An 18,553-nucleotide genomic window follows, 5' to 3' on the forward strand; every position below is an offset into this window, starting at 1 on the left:
GGAAAATAATGAAAAAAATCCTTCCCTCATCAACAAATAAACCTACGCTGCTGTTTGCGGGGAGGATATCCTAGATAAAATGCTATACGCCGGGTGTCAGACCCTGAACGTGAAAAATCTATACTAGGCCTGGTACAATACAATCACGCGGACAATCGAAAGGGGAAAATCCGTCCTAAAACCTCCCTAAAAGTAGAAATATAATCTGTAAAAGCACGGGAACTAACAGAGAGAATATTAACCTAAACTCCATCATGGATTATCCGATGAAAACGAGTGTAAATATAGATAAGTTATGCCATTCCTTCTTGAAAGCCGCCTCAAAAGATTCCATAACGCAATGTTTTTCTTCCACGTAGGCCTGCTCACGACCTTCGTTGATCAACATAACGTAAGCGTGGTTTGGGGTTTATCTAATGTTATTCGCAAACCCCCATCTAGTGGACAGTCAGATTGGCCTTGCGGCCTAGACGTTGCGCTAAAAATCTAGAGCCCGAGAGTTCGAATGCGCTTGATACACTTTTCTTATTATTTTTGAAAATATAGACCTTTTTTTGCAAGATTTGCCCCTGAATACTGTCATCTCGTCTGTGATCCGTCATTCGTTATAGTTATTTCGTAAGAATACACTCATCTTGACAGCATTTTTAGCTCACCTCTCTGAGAGGCGAGATTTTGCTTTGGCGTGGCGTCCGTCGTCCGTCTTCGGCGTCCGTCGTCGTCCGTCGTCGTCTGTCGTCGTCCGTCGTCGTCGTCGTCCGTCGTCGTCGTCGTCCGTCGTCGTCCGTCGTCGTCCGTTAGCAGGGCACCTTTCGTAACTACTGGAGCTATTGACTTGAAACTTGGTACACATGTTCCCCATGTAATTATGACACCTGGGTGACCAAATTTCAGTCCGGTCTGATTCCTGATTTGGCCACCAGGTGGATAAAACCGTAAACACAAAAAGTGCTATTTCTCCTTAATGCATGGCTGGATCATTTCCAAAATTTTCACCATAGGTACATCTAATAAAGATACATAAAATATCAGAAGAGTTTTTGATTTGACCTATTTTTCTGGCCTCCAGGCGGCCATCTTGGAAATATTTTTTTTGCCTTTTGATGCTAATAATTGTACGTAGAGTGAAAACATTTTTATGGTGGGTGTATCAAATAAGGTCAAATGACATATCACCCGGGTGTTTGATTTGACCTACTTTTCAAGGTCACAGAGGTCAAAGTTATCTAAATCATCGACTGGTGGCACGTTTCGTTTCTATTTGAGGTAGAAAGTTCTAAACTTGTGAGGACATATATCTAGAGACCCTCTATTCTACTCAAAATTTGTCCCACTCGCACCTCAAATATGGCTGCCAGGCGGCCATCTTGAAAATTAAACAAAGTCGGATTAAAACAAAATTTCATGTGATTGTATATCTATGTGCTTTCTACAATGTTCATGATTTTCAGTCAAATTCATCAACCAAAATGGCCGGCCATCTTGAAAATTAAACAAAGTCCTATTTCTCAAAAACCAATGATCGGATTGCAGCCAAATTTCATGTGATTGTGTATCTATGTACTCTTATAAATATCCCAGTCAAATCCCATGACAATTATGGCCGCCAGGCCGCCATCTTGAAAATCCAACGAAGTCCTATTACTCCTAAATTATTGAACAGATGTCAACTAATTTCCATGTGACATGTACAGTACACTCTTCAATAACCCTGAAATTCAGTCAACTTTATAACCTAAATGCTACACTTAAATGGTATCGGTAATTTTGTTATCTAATCGTGTTGTCCACTCGTCGTATTGGCCATAACTATAGGGAGAGACCAATCTTTACCTTTCCGTCCATCCTGGGGAAACTAACTCTCTGGGATCGTAAGGAGAAACTTCTACACGAGAAGTAGATACGATACGTACTTTCGTTTATTTGACTCTTACTAGACTATCCGAAATCATAATAATAATTGTATTTCCACCTTCAAGGAAAGGGCATATATAAAGGAACCAACCAATCAGGGTGCCGAAAAGGGGCTGCAATACGCCACTGCAATGCAGCATAAAGCGTCATCGCTGCGTCACACAGGTAGGCCCGCAATGCGCCCGGGCAATGCGCCACTGACTGGAACATTTTGCAGCCAATGAAAGGCTAGCATTATGGCGCATTGCGGCGGGGGCATCGCACCTGAAACTACCTGTAGACTATTTCGGTCCTGCATACATGCTACCTGTTCTTTAAAGGTACGATAAGCAATGACAACAACCTTTGTACACAATATGATTACAATTTTCTTTTGTGCCATTGAGCCAAGAATAATAATAGTATTCAATGGAATCAAAACTGGTGAAACTAGCCAGAAACTGTTCTCCCCATATCCACTGCAAATGACATGCATGACATTAGCCGAGGTGAGCGCATGGTCCCTGGACCATTTCATTTATTTTATTGTACGAAAACTCCATTATTCAGTGTTTGTCTCCCAATACTGTCATCTCGCCTGTGTCCCGATTTTCGCTAACGCCTTTATGCCTATTAACGAAATTGCTTAGCCCATGTGCGCTAATCTTGTGTGAGAACAAGAATAGGTCTTTGTCGGAGGTTGCAAATAACAATCTGGCTCCGCAGTTTGTGTTGACTGTAGGAAAGAAACAGATATGATCCTTCAAAGCAGAATGACCAAGAGCCTGAATAAACGGTACAATAATTGCGACATTCGGCTAGTTTTGTTATCTCACGCGGGGCTTCAGGGTTAGGTCGAGGGTATACCCCACAGCCCCCGGATTCACAACCCTTGTGGCACAGATATTTGCTTGTCGGTAGGCCTTACAATAGTTTCATCCAGGATATTTATCAACACTGCAAGGAGGGATCACCCCTGTCTCAATCCTAGAGGCGACACAAACTGTGGGGCCGGGTTGCTCTTTGCAACCTCCGACAAGGACCTATTCTTGTTCTCGCAAAATATTAGAGTACATGGGCTGAGCAATTGCGATAATAGACATAATGGCGTTAGCAAAAGACGGGACACAGGCGAGATGACAGTATTGGGAGCCACAAAAAATGAACAAGGGAATTTTCGTAATATAAATTTAAAAGAATGCAATCAAGATAGTTACGAAATACCTGTAACGAACGACGAAACATAGACAATATGACAGTATTCAGGGGCAAATCTTGCAAAAAAAGATCAATTTATTCGAAATCTCGGCTTCTCATTTCTGAGCTCGACGTACAAGCCGCAAGGCTAATTTGACTATCCACTAGATGAGGGATTGCGAATAACATTGATCAACCTGAAACCACGCTTACATCATGTTGATCAAAGAAGGTTGTGTGTAGGCCTACGTGGAAGAAAGACATTGCAGTACGGAATCTGGTGATGAGGCTTTCAGGACGGGATGGCAGGGGTTCTCTGTATTTACGCTCGTTTTCATCGGATAATTCACGATGGAGTGTAGGTGAATATTCTTTCTGTAAATTCGTGTGCTTTTACAGATCATATTTCTACTTTCAAGGAGTTTTTAGGACGTATTTGCCCCTTTTGATTATCCAAGTCATTGTATTGTACTTGGCCTAGTATCGATTTTTCACGTACAGGGTGTGAGAGCTGGTGTATATCATTTTACCTAATACGTCCTTCCTGCAAATAGCGGTGTAGGTTTATGTGTTGATGAGGAAGGGACTTTTTCTCATTTGTTTTCCATAATTCTAACTTGTAACTGTTTTCTGTCAGTTTCGTTCTCATCAGTGCACACACGCGAACATGGATGTACATTGTATTCCTTCACCATGGTTAGACATGGCCAACGTGTAATTGTATGTGTACCCACAGTCATGATCCATCACTTCCGGTGTCCTGCTGACAGACTTACGGCAGCGCCACTGCTGCGCCGTAGACTATCATGTTCCTGGCAGACTTCTGGAGGGTGTCTCGGGTGTTTGTTTGCATTTCTCTCGACCACCGCGCTTTTTTTTAAAATATGGACACCTCTGTTTTTGTTCAAGCAGTTCAGCTTTAAGCGCATTTTTAGTTAGACATATCAACCTTTCATAAAACTCACCATACCAGGGCGCCGGCTCTTTTGCCTATGATATGCCTATTCCACGCGTTGATTGGACATGTAGGCTTGAATAGAATGTCAAACGTTGCATACAAGTATAGGGAAGCACTGTCAGAAATCATATTTTGTGGCAATGACCTCCGATCGACAACTGTATGAAAATGAGAATGAATGATCGTACATTTGGGACAAATTCAAGGTGAATTCAATTCAAGCTGCTTTCCTTGTTTGTGAACATTTTACACCCAGACAGCCTGATAAATCAACACCACAGATTGCGAACGGATGTGCTTGCAGATTGCAATTTCGCTGGTGTGGGGCTTGTGTACGACTTTCTATGAATGCATTTGCACATAGCAACCTCGTAACCATGTACCATTGCACACTTTGTCGAATAGAATTAATCCAAAATCGTTGCTGAATGGATGTCACAGTTGCCTGAACTCCAGAATGAATTACGTTTGTATGTGCATGATCAATGATTAATTCTATCTAGTAGTGTTTTAACGTAATGAGCATACATATACATTGTGTTAAATGAAATTTAATTAGGTGGATCTGGTAGCTAGTTTATTTCTTCAGACTGTAATCAAAACGATTCGAATAAGATAATTACGGATTTCCCAGTGGGAGCGCGAACAATATTGATGTTGTCGTTTTTTCATGCTGAGTCGACATTTGCAAAAAGGTCATGCGTTTATTTTCTTATAAAATGTATCCAGCGGCTGCTATATGTTGATAATTACCAGATGGAAATATATTAATATAAATACAATGGCTGTGAATATCTCAATTATTCGATTATCGCATTATTTCCCATGTTTGACATATTCCGCTATAGGCCTGTGACGCGGCTTGTGGATATGCCATGTATTGTCTTAGGTGTTAGACGCGGCTCGTCGGAATACTCATTAGCCAGGGTGATCCTTGTTATCATCCCGTTGTACTTCTATGACAGTTACCACCTCCGCTTTCTGAATTCCAAGAACGTTGAGTGGTCCTGCGGTTGATTGCGGTTACATTCGCGAGAATTCATAATGAATCGCAGCACTGACGTATTTATGCGCAACATTTTGTTATAAGAAGGGTAGCGTTTTTTTATCAATCAAATTTAGAGAACTTGAGAAGCTCTCTTCCGAACTACGGGTGACAAACAATGACATTCTAAACGATAAAGTCGAGCGAGAGTAACAAACGATGATGTCATATTAGGCATTATCTACCCTATAGACTGGCCAAAAAGACTCTGCTACGACCCCTATAAGGATATTGTACGACTGCAGTCGTAAGGCTGGGAATGTACCTAGTTTAGATGAATGCCTTGAAACTGGCCCGGCTCTACTGAATGATCTGGCGGCATTAAATGCAATTAACTAAATCCACCCTACTTGAACGACTGGATTCCTCCAAGTTCCCAATGGAAAGCAGAATACAATTATATGTGCTAATTTTTGAATGTTTACGTCTCACATTTTCTCACGAGACCGTGATCCGAGATGGCTTCAAATCATTTGAAAGTTACGAGCTTACAAACTCAATAATTACGCTCTTCAAAACAGAGCAAACTCACAATGGAGTATCAAAACAATTTTAGAACTAGGAAATAACCATTCTGCAGAATTTTCATAGAGAAAATAGTCTTGAAAAATTACACACACGAAATACACACAAACATCTACATGGCAATGTACTCAGATGTACATATAAAACACGTTTTTTTCCCCTACAGTATACACAAACGTAATCCATTGAACCTCGCCAGTAGTATATCTAAACTGAAGTGGTGGTATTTGGGTTTTTGAAATTGCCCTTAAACGGCCCTTTTTGGCATTATTCCGACACACCGACACTGCGGCCTCCTAAAATATGCCGTTTAAGTTGATATATACTACAATCTTAAAACATTCAAATGATGACTAGTGAACGGACCAGGCGCCCTATCCATAAATACAAACATGAGATATAAGCTGCACAATATCACGATTCTTCCCCTTTGATAGCGCAATGCTTCAATGCTGCAATAAAGCCATATCCTGAGCATCGATCCCATTGACCTAATTCATACCAATTTATTGTTAATCATGGGATAGGCCTAATTCTTCATGGTCACTAAGCAAATCTTCAAATATATATGTATGTTTATTCGTACATCAAAAGAGTACACTTCTTAACCTTGTGCATAATGGTGCAGTGCATTTACATGTATAGTGCGTGCATTAATTAGACGTATTACAATAATGACAAGTGGAAATTAATTAACACACAGATGAAAAATGATGTCGCCAATCTCATTCATCGTCAAGATACCTAACCCATTCTCTCTAATACCTAGCAACTCCTTAATTTGGGCTGCCACCAGTCTCAAGTCTATACTACAATTCTGAGTACTTCTTTGTACAATATCCTTAGTCATTTGGGGTAAACTTGGGAGCTCAAATCGGTCCCACCTATACTTGTTCACAGTAAAATTGAAGCTTTTCCCAATTGCTGAACGACTACCGTTTATAATAATGTCTTTGCACAACTTAACATAAATGTTCTTAGATTTAAAGATGCTAACAAAATATTTCACAAATCGTTTTTCTACTTGAAATTCTATAGACAAATCGTCTAATATTAGTGGAAGAAGGGCACAATGAGTGCGATACGGCAGGTTAAGGAGGTTTCTAATGCACTTCCTCCATGCAACAAATATATTCTCCATGCCTTGCGTTGACAGATCCCATCCCTGATAACCATATAAAGACATACAGTGCGATTTAAATAACCGATACTTAACATCAATACTTGCAAACCGAAATTGTGATACCAATAAATTTGTCCTTTTGTACAGATCATTTACACCACTCTGAAGTTTTTTATTCATTGAAGACTCTCCAAAAATCACACCCAGATGAATTTCTGAAATAGAAGGACGAAGTACCACCCCTTCAAACTCGATCACTATATCTATACCGCCATTTTTCCCAAATACAAGAAACTTGCTCTTTGCAGCATTGAATGTTATCATAAACTCGACCGAGTAACTGGACGCAACTTTGAGCATCTTTCTTAGTGCTGCTAACGTTGGAGCTAAAATAATCACATCATCAGCATAGGCAAATGCACTAGCAAACAACATGCCAATATAACATCCAACCCCCGACTTTTCTAATGAAAATAACAGCTCATCAAGATAGATACTAAACAAGATTGGGGACAAAACACCACCTTGCTTCACCCCATTTCTGGCTGTAAATACATTTGAACTCTGGTCACCCCACCTCACACTTATTCTCTGATTGGTGTATAACACAGCTAGAAAACGAGCGATAAGAGGACATAACCCCTTTTTTAATAGAAGACGAAATAACTTAATGAACTGTACCCTATCGAACGCCTTAGAAGCGTCAAGCATTATACAGTAGACATTTGTAGCCTGTTTATTATAATACTCTATAACTTCGTTCACAACGGTACCACAGGTTGCAGTTGATAAACCAGTTTTAAAGCCAAACTGACCATCGGAAGATGACAGAACCCCATTGTATTTATGAAGAAAAATATAGTCCAGAATCTTGCCTAATGTACTACTAATCGAGATCCCCCTGTAATTATCTGAGGAATTAATCGACTTCCTACTATTTTTCGGAATTGGTATCACCGTAGTTTTTACAAAGTCTCCTACACAACAACCATGACTGACCATTGATGATAATAACAATGAAATCATGACTCTCAACCTTGGACTCCCCTGTATAAAGTTATCTGTTTTCAGGCCCTGTATACTATCACTCTTCCCTTTCTTCAGTTTTTTTATACCCATCTCTACTTCTTCAAGCGAAATTGCATGACGTTCCTTACAACGACCCATACAGCACTTTTCTCTAACCCCAACGTCTATGTCCCTTAAAAGCACTTCCATATCACCATCGTCGTAGGACACTGAATTATTTACACGTTTAAACTTATCTGCAAAAACTTTGCAAATTGCCTCGTCCCCTTCAACCTTATCCATCGTATTAGGAAGGACGTTTTTACCCTTATTGATTGTTTTGACCTCTTTCCAGAAATCCCTGCTATTCTTGTTTTCCATTTTGTTTGCTAATTTGTTGGCCGCTGACCTTTCCTTATCCTTTTTAATCCTCCTAACCGCATAATGATAAACCGCCCTAGTCCGTCGACGTATGTCGGCAACTATACCATTATGTGGTCGACCGTTATCTACCCAAATAGAATGCCATAAAATGGCCTTTTCTCTGTATTCTTTCACCTTATCATTCCAGTCTGCAGAACCCGGAGCTTGTTTAATTTTTGAACTTGGGATTGTGGCCTTACTGGCATTTAAGCATGCCTCAGTAATTGCATTGTGGAACAACTCAATTTCCTCATGATGTATATCGCAAAAAGGATTCCTACAGTTGATAGCCTCAAATGGGATATGTATATCACCCAAGTACCCATCGAGCAAGACACCGTAATTTATTATGTCTCCCGGTTTAGCCTTTTCCCACACCGCCTCCAACCTAGGCGCATTTGCCTTGGGGTTGCCGCGTACCATTTGAGTGACATCCATACCAAGATGCAAACTGGAATGATCAGATAGATTATGACCCATATGACAAACCTTATACAGGTTGATGCGTTCACACACGCTTTCAGATACTATAAATTGGTCAATTAAGGATCTACCACCATTCGCCTCACTCTCGTAAGTATAATCTACTTGTGCTACCTCTTGGTCTAAAGCAAAAACAAGATTTTCTTCTGCCGCAAATTCCATCAATGCCCTCCTAAATTGCGACTGCATTCTACTTAGGTCCGTATTAAAATCACCACCTATGACCACATATGGTGTGTCATGCGCTTGCAATATAGCAGCTATTTCCCTCAAAGTGTTCTGAAATTCAGTCATATTGTGTTGACTACCATTGTCCGTTGGCATGTAAACATTAACCAGAATAATAAAGTTATCAAGTGAATCGACATTGATAGTTACAGCACACACCCTTTTAGAGTCCCATTCCACCGGAGTAACCACTCCTTTGAAATTTGCATCCCACGCTATAGCTACACCACCATAGGGTCTCCCGGCCAACAAGGAAGTATCTTCCATACCAGATACCCCGTGGACATTTACATTCTCCCCAATGCCACCTATAACTTCATTAATTTTCCCATTAAAGAGCCAGTGTTCCTGTAACAACAAGAACTCAGTCTTACCAAATAGTTCACTAATGTAGTCCTTTCGTCCTGGCCCAAGGCCGTTACTGTTGTATGAACCAAAATTCCACACACTCATGACAGTCAATAAAAGTAAGATTGTCTTTATACACATCATCATTAATTTGTATCTTGGGAGTCCTTTGGAGCAAAGTATTTCCGAATACCAACACCTGCCGGCCACATGTTTTCGTCGAACAACCGCGAGAATTGTGATTTTGGAACCCTTAGTCTGTAAGACTTATACTTGGCTTTCTCATTGGACTTAAGCTCAAGTTCGTTCACCTTAAACCCTTTGTCAGAAATAAAACTCCTCAACTTATCCTCAGTTGTTTCAGCGTCCAGTCGGAAGATAAATAGGTCTCTATTGGGCTCAGGGGCCCCCTTAATCACACAGTCAGATTTACTACCCATAATCACATTTCGATTTTTGTTCACCTTCTTTCTCGTCACTAAGGTATAGTCATCGGACTCGACACTTCCTTTAGAATGTAAGGAGCTGTTGCTCCCCCTTAGCCTCAGTACAGCTGGCGGTACCATAAGATTTGAAGACTGTCTTGCAGTACCCCTCCCTCTGCCTCTTCCCCCTCGTCTCCCGCGCCCACTCACTACTCGGGTCTGAGAGGGACTGACCGCACTCTGACTCTGAAGAACCTTAGCATAACTGTTACGACTGTCACGCAATTTACTTTCTGCCGGTCCTTGTTCTGCTGACAGATCCCAAGCACTATCCCTCCACTCGTCAGGTTTGAAATCTTTCCAATCAATGGCAATTCCACTAGGCACAGGAGGCATGGCTGGACCAGTCCCCATCCCTCCCTTGCCTGTATCGCCCCGATCGTCGACCTTAGATTGGATTTCGGTAATCACTAACGTGTTCTTGACCACCCTATCCTCTACCGTACCTACTTTCTCTTCGAGTTTATTTAGTCTCTCGATAATCGAAATATTGTTCATTTCCCTCGGCAGGGAACGAGGAATGGAACCTAAATCCCCAGCCGGTACTGCTAATACCGGCATCCTACTAGCTTTATCTAGTGAATTTAATGCGTTGATAATGTCAATTGTATTTGATTCTTCTTCCTTCTTAACAGTCGTTGTTTTCCTCACCTTCAATCTACCTATTACATCACTGCCGACCTTGTCCCAAAGGACCTTTTTAGCGTTCATTATTTGCCCTTTAGTGTAGTAGTCAATGACTGCGTTCTTAACCTGTTCGTTGGTACCGGACTGTAGTCCGTACCACATATACGCTAGCAATGGGTGTAGTATCGTGACCACATCACTTTGCTTATCGCAATCACTGATAGGCTCCTCCACATGATCCTCCAAATCATCGCGTGCGGCCTCACCTTCCTCAGCCCCGCCATCTGCCGGTCGGTGGGCACTACATCCGTCACTCATTTTAGACACTTTATGTTCTGGACTTATTTTCTCGAGCTCGTCTGGTGTGAGGTCACCAAATTGCCTTTTCCCTGTCGCATTGGAAGGCGTGCAATTATTGCCCCACACCGAATCACACTCCGCTAATGTTTTTTGTTGACTCATAATCTACTTGTCTTGACCACAGCACTAATCTGCTCCCATTCATGCGTGACGAACAATTTGATCGTTGCTTGTGGCTCCAAGAATGCTATATGTACGTACATAGGTCTGACTATGTACAATGGCGCCTTGTTCGAAAGGAATGAAACCTTCCACACATCCATGAAGGGAATTTTTACTAGTCTTTACCCCGATATCTTACAATATCAGTGTCCTCACACAACTATAGTTCAATATGACCGAACACAATATCTCCCTAGTTATCTCAATATTGAGAAAAAACTACTTATGACAGCACTCGGAACTCAAGTTAACCGCCATGACTGTCGCCGCGCCCTCTATAAATGCTCACTTTGAGTGATTAATCACAGGCCTACAATTACCATTCAAATTTATGATAAGGGCGAGTTGATATCAATTAGACCTACGTGACGAACTGTATTGTTGACTCGCTGCCTGTTAGGACAACCGTTTGTAGTCACATGACATTGGGGATCTTAACGAGAGCATATGTCCCATCAGCGTTACCAAAATATGCAGCATTCAGCGGAGCCAATGCAGGGCCGCCAACCCCTCTGATGTTGGCGGAGTTGCTACGATTTTTCACCCAAAAGTTAAAAACTCCGAAACTCCGATTTTTCCTGCCAAAAAATCAGCATGTTTTTGTCCATATCATTCCTTGTCGATCCTTGTGAGTCTTGCTCACTGCAAACAATGTGCACTCTATGGACATGACGGAATGCAGGTGTATTCCAACAGTGATTGATTTTGCATTCGCGGGACTAACTAAAAGGCCAGGGCTTTTGGTATTGTTATTGACATTTCTTCTACATGCGTGTGACGTGGCCCTTGATTTTGATTTTGAAGCTTGTACCACAATGAGAAGAAAACATAATTCGTGTAAAAGTATTTTTCGTAGTTGGTTTTCATTACACTACCAGTAGAGCAATGTGAATTGCACTTGTTGTCAAGAAAACAAACTAAAAACTCCGACCTGTGCCATTTGTTGACTATAGTAATGCTCCATAGAGAGGACGCTTTGTTAAGCACCGAAGAATAGAACCCCAGACACAGACGTCACCTACTAGCAATCACCCAAACTACTTTGCAATAAAATACAAACAGACCCATGACCAAATTTCCCTCAAAGAGCACCCCTGGTGGCGAATTTTTGAACTACACTAGAACTATAGAACATCCAGGAAGTATGTTTATAGTCACTCGATCCCTTGATCGAGGGTCTAGGTCAGGGGTTATAATTATCCTACATGAGAAAGTTGAACTCTGTGGATGAGTCACTATACCATTAGAACTGGGTCTGGGGAAGCCGAACATCGCTGGAAACAATAGGTTAAGTGAACTGTGAATATCTCATTCAACTCGTATCTGTATGTCTTCCTGGTTCACAACTCTCTTGTCATAAATGTCAGGCCGGCCTATTAACGAACGCATTAGCAATTCTAATGAGTGATCTGTCATCCAATGGCCAATATCCTTTTTCAAGTTAGGTAACATGGGGTAATTGTAGCCCCGGTTTAATTGTCGCCCCTGACTATGTTTTTGATTTATAATTATTCCGGTAACCATGGAATTATTCAGCCAACCCAATCATGGGTATGAAAGAGGTGTATCTTGAGTATCACGACATCAGCAGTTTTGGATTATGCAACATGTGATTTCAGAGCTTTGGCTATGAGAAGTAAGCGAAGCAGAGACATACACAAAAAAGTTGGGATCATAATTTTGCAGTTATGAATTTTCCACACTGACAGAGCATTGATATGTATGAAACTTGGTTCAGGTGATCAGTATTTAGTGTAGAGAATGTTGTATGCGGCATTTGATGTCATTATTAAAAGTACATTTTTCAGAGAAACGTTTCTCACCAAGGTACTCTCGGGGTATTTTCGGCTCCTATAAATAGCTCAATCATTACGTTTCTGGAACCCTTGATCCCGATTCGGTTTTTATGTATTCTTTCCCAAAGATCGTCGATTGTTCCCTACCGAAGCGTGAGCCTAATTCCTGAACCCCCAACAATATGAAAGAGGCTGTTCCATAGATCAGCCGCCCTCCCCATTACTATGCCAACAGAGGGCAGCAGGGTTTAACACCTCCTTTGAGTAGAAGATATGGGTCATTGCTGCTTTGTGTTATCATTACAAAACCAGAGGTGTACAAACAAGCCTAATTCTAAACAATGCGGTCTGTGTCACCCTAGGCAGATATTAATTACAAGTATATAGACTATGCTTAATATATATACATCGTTGTTTATTGTAACTAGGACTACTCTGACTGGAAGCATGGTTGATTTTTTGAAAATAGTAACTTTGCTGAACACACATTTTACAAACAAGCCCTTCGGCGGATGTGATTCACTTGGGAATGGATTGGTCCAATCAAATCACTGATTTATATCAATACGATGAAATGAGAATGAAACGAAATAATATTATTTTGCCGAAAACTATGTTTTGCCAATTCACTCTGCCACCTGCGCGACCACGACACAATCGTCATGTGGTGACGACTCGGATGAAATTTTCAATATGGAGTCGTCGAACGAATTTAGCAACTTCCTCCGCAAAGCATTACGGGCCGTTACACGGATAATAGTGCACAGTCGTGAACTCTTTCAAAACCCCGAGTAAAGGAGTCTCTCTCACTTTTTTACACCATCAAGAAGATAATTAGTTGTCGCAGTTGTTGTTAAACAAAGAATACACCTCCATATTCGTTTTGTCGGGTGTGCAGAGCAGCTGGTCATATTTCAGGCAATTGTGAGCAGTTCTGGTACTAATATGCGTGACGCTGCATTGTGAGACATGTGTTTGATAGTATTGATAGTGATGTTTAGGTGGCAAATAATATTGGTAGTGGTATTCTGCTATCAATGTTTGGCATGTCTCTAGTATTGTAAATGGTGATTATTAATGATACATAATAAAGACAAAATATTTGTAAATATTGCGTTATTTAGTTTGTTGTATATTGTAGTTGTTGTTCGTTGGATATGTGTAGTTGTCTGTGTGAATTGATCAGATAGATTGGACTCGTTGTGATGTAGATTGGAGGGGGGGGGGTTGTATTTTTTTGTCACAATGTATGAATAAAGTTCATTTGAGGTTGGGGGATGGAATGGTTTTGATAGGGGACATAATATTGATGTACCACAGGTTGTGACATTGTTTGTGTGGAGTTCGAGGGCAGGTTGTGACATAAATGATAGTGTTTGTGGGGAGATTGTCTCAAGTTGGTTGGATAGAATGGTTTCAAGTGCAGTGGACAGGTTGTGACATGCAATTAGTTAAAAAGTGATAATTGTCATTTCCTGGGAAGAAGTTATTCGCATGGATAGGAGACATTCTCAGTTGAAGGATGACAGTCGAAAGACACCCTGGCTATCTCATTGTGTTGTCTTTTCTTTGAAACGGAGGACTCGTGCCCAAGACAGAATCGTCAACACTGTTGTAGGAAAATGTGTCCTTCAGGTAATAGTTACAATATAGAGGCTGTAGTCTGGGAGTTGTCCTGATCATGGAAATGTTCGTTTCAGGGCAATGCAAGAGAGGTTGCTTGCTATCATTGGCGAGATCATTCCGATGCAAGCAAGGTTGTGAATTTTGGCACTTAAATCAATGGAGAATCATTTCGGTTCACGAAGCTGTTCTTGTCAATGTACATTTATTGTGAAGAATTCAAGGAAGAAGAGCTAAGATGGGATATCAATATGAACGATGTGAACTTTATTAAAATCAACTGATGTTAAAGGAGAGGAACACAATTGCATATACATATTCATTTCTAACAAGTAAGAGCAAATTTGATATTATGACTATTTGAAAATGACAACAATGGCGGGCATTTGGCTTATACAATGTTCACAAGATTGTGAATTCATGAGATCTTGGGTAAAAATAATATATCATTTCTAACTATGCACATAATAAGTGACTACATTGTATCATTGAGGACTAAGTGACAAAATGGACGTTGTGAGTGACCATTGTTGTTAAGAAAGGACGGGAAAGTTCATAAATCGAGTTAGATTTCGTCTTTAATATTTTGAGGTCTTCAAGATCGTCGCGCCGTCGTCCCGAGCGAGGACCGCAGCAAATTCACAAAATCATCTCAACAGAAATTAACAATTCTTAGCAACTCAAAATTCCCCTAAAAACATGTACAAGTAGTTAGGTATTTTTACCAATAAAATTAAACCCTCAAACAGAAGTTGACACCGTAATAATACCCAGACACCGTATGGTGCTGTCACCTGGTTATAAGATAATGACCTAAACGTCTTGTCTTCACCCTGCTTCTCAACATTCCCCTCCTCTTGACAGAACCTGTCAAACTATTTTTAAACAATCTTGGCAAATCTTCCAACTAACAATAACGGAAGATGGCCCTTCAAAGATCCCATTGATCAAATGAAAAGACAGTTTAGAATACACAATAGTTCACCAAAAGAACACATTAAAGATAAGAATAGGTGAACACTATTAACTGAAATATATCACTCCTGTAGTAAATTACTAGTACTCTTTTAAGCCCCCCTCTTAGGAGGGGCTCTTAAGATACACGTGTGTGCGGGAGTATATAATGAATGAAGAGAAATAAAGAAAGTAACTATTGTATATCCAACAAACAATTTTTTTTGGTATTTTTCTGAATTAACTCCGTTGAGTTTACCGATTTCTCCGCGATCTTCCGATGGTGGTTGCTATCCCATTGGTTGAAATTAAGTTAAATTAAATTTAAATCTTCATGGGAATTCGCTACATCATATGCCTAAGAAATTGGCCAATTATATTGATATTTTTATTAGAGAAATATCCGTCCTAAATAATGACAGAAAAGGGTGGTTTATTTCAATTTTGTGTCGACATGGTCGAGGTCACGTGACATAAAAACAAAACAATCGCACACACCCGTCCAAAAAAGGCACTTTAAGAAAAACAAATACGTTTTTCCTGCTTAAAACCACACTGACGACTAAGTTATTTTAGTCTACTACCCAAATCTGAAGTATCAAAATGAATTACAAACTAGAACTAGCTCTATTTAGCAAAAGTTGCGTGAAAAATTCGGGTGATCTCAAAGACGCCCCCGAAGTGTGGAGATCCTGGGGGGTTGAAGTGCCATGTAACGCCTCTGGTATTTTGGTAGCCCACCGTCTTCTGTTGCACCTTGGTCCAATCGATGGCATTCACTAACTCTCTGAGCTCCCTCTCTCCAGCGACAAAGTTACTTCCGTTATCTGTCAACACCTCCTCTGGGACGGATCGTCGGCTGGTCATTCTGGCGAAAGCCATTAGGAAACTGTCAGTATCCATCTGGTAAACAGGTTCTAGATAAACAGCTCTAGTCTGTAGACAAGTGAAAACAGCCAAGTATCTTGTGTTTCTGATTTTTCCTCGACCCTGCTTGGTTAGAAATGGACCCGCGAAGTCCATTCCACACTTTCCAAAGGCTCTGGTTGGTTGGCTAAATCTAAATTGAGGAATGGGGGCCATCTGTTGACTAGCTGGTTTTGATACAATACACATCGTCTTCAATACACATCGACTGCATATCATTTCCCAGGAGCGGACAGCTTCTCTAGTGCATATCACCCAATACTTCCTCCTCAACTCGACCATGGTAGCATCTCTTCCTACGGGGTGTCCCACAGCATCATGTGCTCTCTTGACAAGCAACTGAGAAACTGGATGCTTTCTTGGCATGATGATGGGGTATTTCTCTTCTTCTGAGATGTAGTCTATTCTTTCAAGACGGGACTTGATGCGAAGAAGTCTCCTCTCCTTATCAAGGTATGGTGACAGGGGTATCAGGTGGCTTGTCTTCTGTAAGCTTTTTCCTGCCATCAAATCTTTGAGCTCTCTGTCAAATACATCTTTCTGGACTTGGCGTGAAAGGCAATCCTCAGCCTGCCTGTACTCTTCGGGGGACAACTCATCTATCCAGGTCTTGGCTCCCGGGGGTAAGGGTCGCTTTAGCAGCCACATCATGATACGTCGCACGAATCCTATTCTCCTTGTTAGTCTTCCCATGTCACTCCATCTACTGGGATGTAGGTGGAACATCATTGTCTCATTTTGTTCTGGTTGGGCTTCCTGTACTGCAAATGTTGAGGTTTTCTCAATATCGGTGGTTTCATCTGGTACAGCTATATTTTTCTCTGGCCAGTTGCTCTCGGACTCCTTCAGGAAACTTGGACCCTCCCACCAGAGTTGTGATCTAGCCAATTCCTCCACTGCCATACCTCTAGATGATATGTCTGCTGGGTTTAGTTTGGTTGGTATATGTCTCCATTGGTCAGTACTGGTCCTTTCCTGTATCTCTCCTACTCGGTTGGCTACATAGAGCTTAAACTGTTTTCCTGGTCGACAAATCCAAAACAGGACGTTCATGGAATCTGTCCAATATGTCACCATCAGTTGCTTGGCTCCTCGACCGCTCTCCAATGGTTTGATAACCTTCTTCACCAATCTTGTACCAATGACTGCCCCACATAGCTCCAGTCTGGCAATGGAGATGGCTTTCAGTGGCGACAGTCTCGTCTTGGCAATCACCAGTCTCACCAGTATCCTCCCGTCCGTCATCAGGGTCCTGGCATACACGACAGCAGAAAAGGCATCCTTTGAGGCATCGCTGAACACATGAAGTTCAGTTTGATAACTTGTGTTCATACCAAGATGTCTGCTCACTCGGATGTTATCCAAATGTGGCAACACTTTCTTCCACAACGACCACTCCAGGGCTAAGTCTTCTTCCAGGGGGCTGTCCCAATCTTCCTTTCGGATCCATGTCCTTTGAAAGAGGATCCAGACTCTAATTCTGAACGGATCAACCAATCCCAGTGGATCAAACAAGGCTGCTATGCATCTCAGCATACCCCTCCTCGTGGCTGGATACTCTCCTTCCCTCAATCGTGGCTTCACAGTGATGACATCTTCTTCGGCTAACCACAGTATACCCAAGGCTTTCTGACATGGCAAAGTTTCCTTTCCATTTATATCCAAGAATGTGGCTTTATCACTTTGTGGGACGTCCTCTAGTACCTCAGGATCATTTGACAGCCATTTTCTCATCTTCATTCCTCCTCGGTCCAACATCTCTGTCATCTCAGATCTGGTTTTCTTTGCTTCTCCTGTAGAACATCGGCTATCAATGGCATCGTCGACATACAAAGCATTCTCCACTGTGTCAGCTGCCTCTGGATATTGATTCTTCAGTTTACGACTGTGCTCTCTTATAACCAGGTTGGCTTTAAATGGTGATGATGTGTCTCCGAAGATTGTCCTCTGATACTCTAAAACTTGCTGTTCCCAAACTATCCGATAAAATCGCCTGCTATCAGGGTCAAGGCCAATTTGGAGAAACATCTCAGAGACATCTCCCACAATAGCTACAAGGTATCGCCTAAATCTCAGGAGTACTTCCACCAGATCATTGAGCAGTTTAGGTCCCGGTAAAATGTTGCTATTCAAGCTTGTCCCATCAAATTTGGCAGCACAGTCGAGGACCATTCGGACTTTCGTGGTTGCTCTTGAGTCATCTCTCACAGGAAAAACTGGGATGTGGAATCATTCATCTTTGGCCTCTGCTACAGGTCATATGGGTAGTAAGTAACCCTTTCTGACTTGCTGTTCTATGACCTCCTTACACTTGGCATAAAACTTTGGATCTTTCTTCTGTAGGTTCATTTCCATCTTGTCTTGGCGTTTTGACACAGCTCGTAAGTT

At 41.4% G+C, this 18,553-nt stretch overlaps 1 protein-coding gene across 1 annotated transcript; it reads right to left on the reverse strand.

Annotated features, from left to right (window-relative positions):
- Window positions 1-15,865: 15,865 nt before the first annotated feature.
- On the reverse strand, window positions 15,866-18,337 carry LOC135494279 (uncharacterized). Its single transcript, XM_064782191.1, has one exon. The coding sequence runs from the start codon at window positions 18,335-18,337 to the stop codon at window positions 15,866-15,868; it is 2,472 nt and encodes an 823-aa protein (XP_064638261.1).
- Between the last annotated feature and the right edge of the window lie 216 nt (window positions 18,338-18,553).

Source organism: Lineus longissimus, chromosome 10, assembly GCF_910592395.1.
Source record: "Lineus longissimus chromosome 10, tnLinLong1.2, whole genome shotgun sequence".
Taxonomy (NCBI): domain Eukaryota; kingdom Metazoa; phylum Nemertea; class Pilidiophora; order Heteronemertea; family Lineidae; genus Lineus; species Lineus longissimus.

Coding starts and splice junctions, on each gene's coding strand:
- LOC135494279 (XM_064782191.1), bottom strand. CDS start 18,337: ATGGTCCTCGACTGTGCTGCCAAATTTGATGGGACAAGCTTGAATAGC.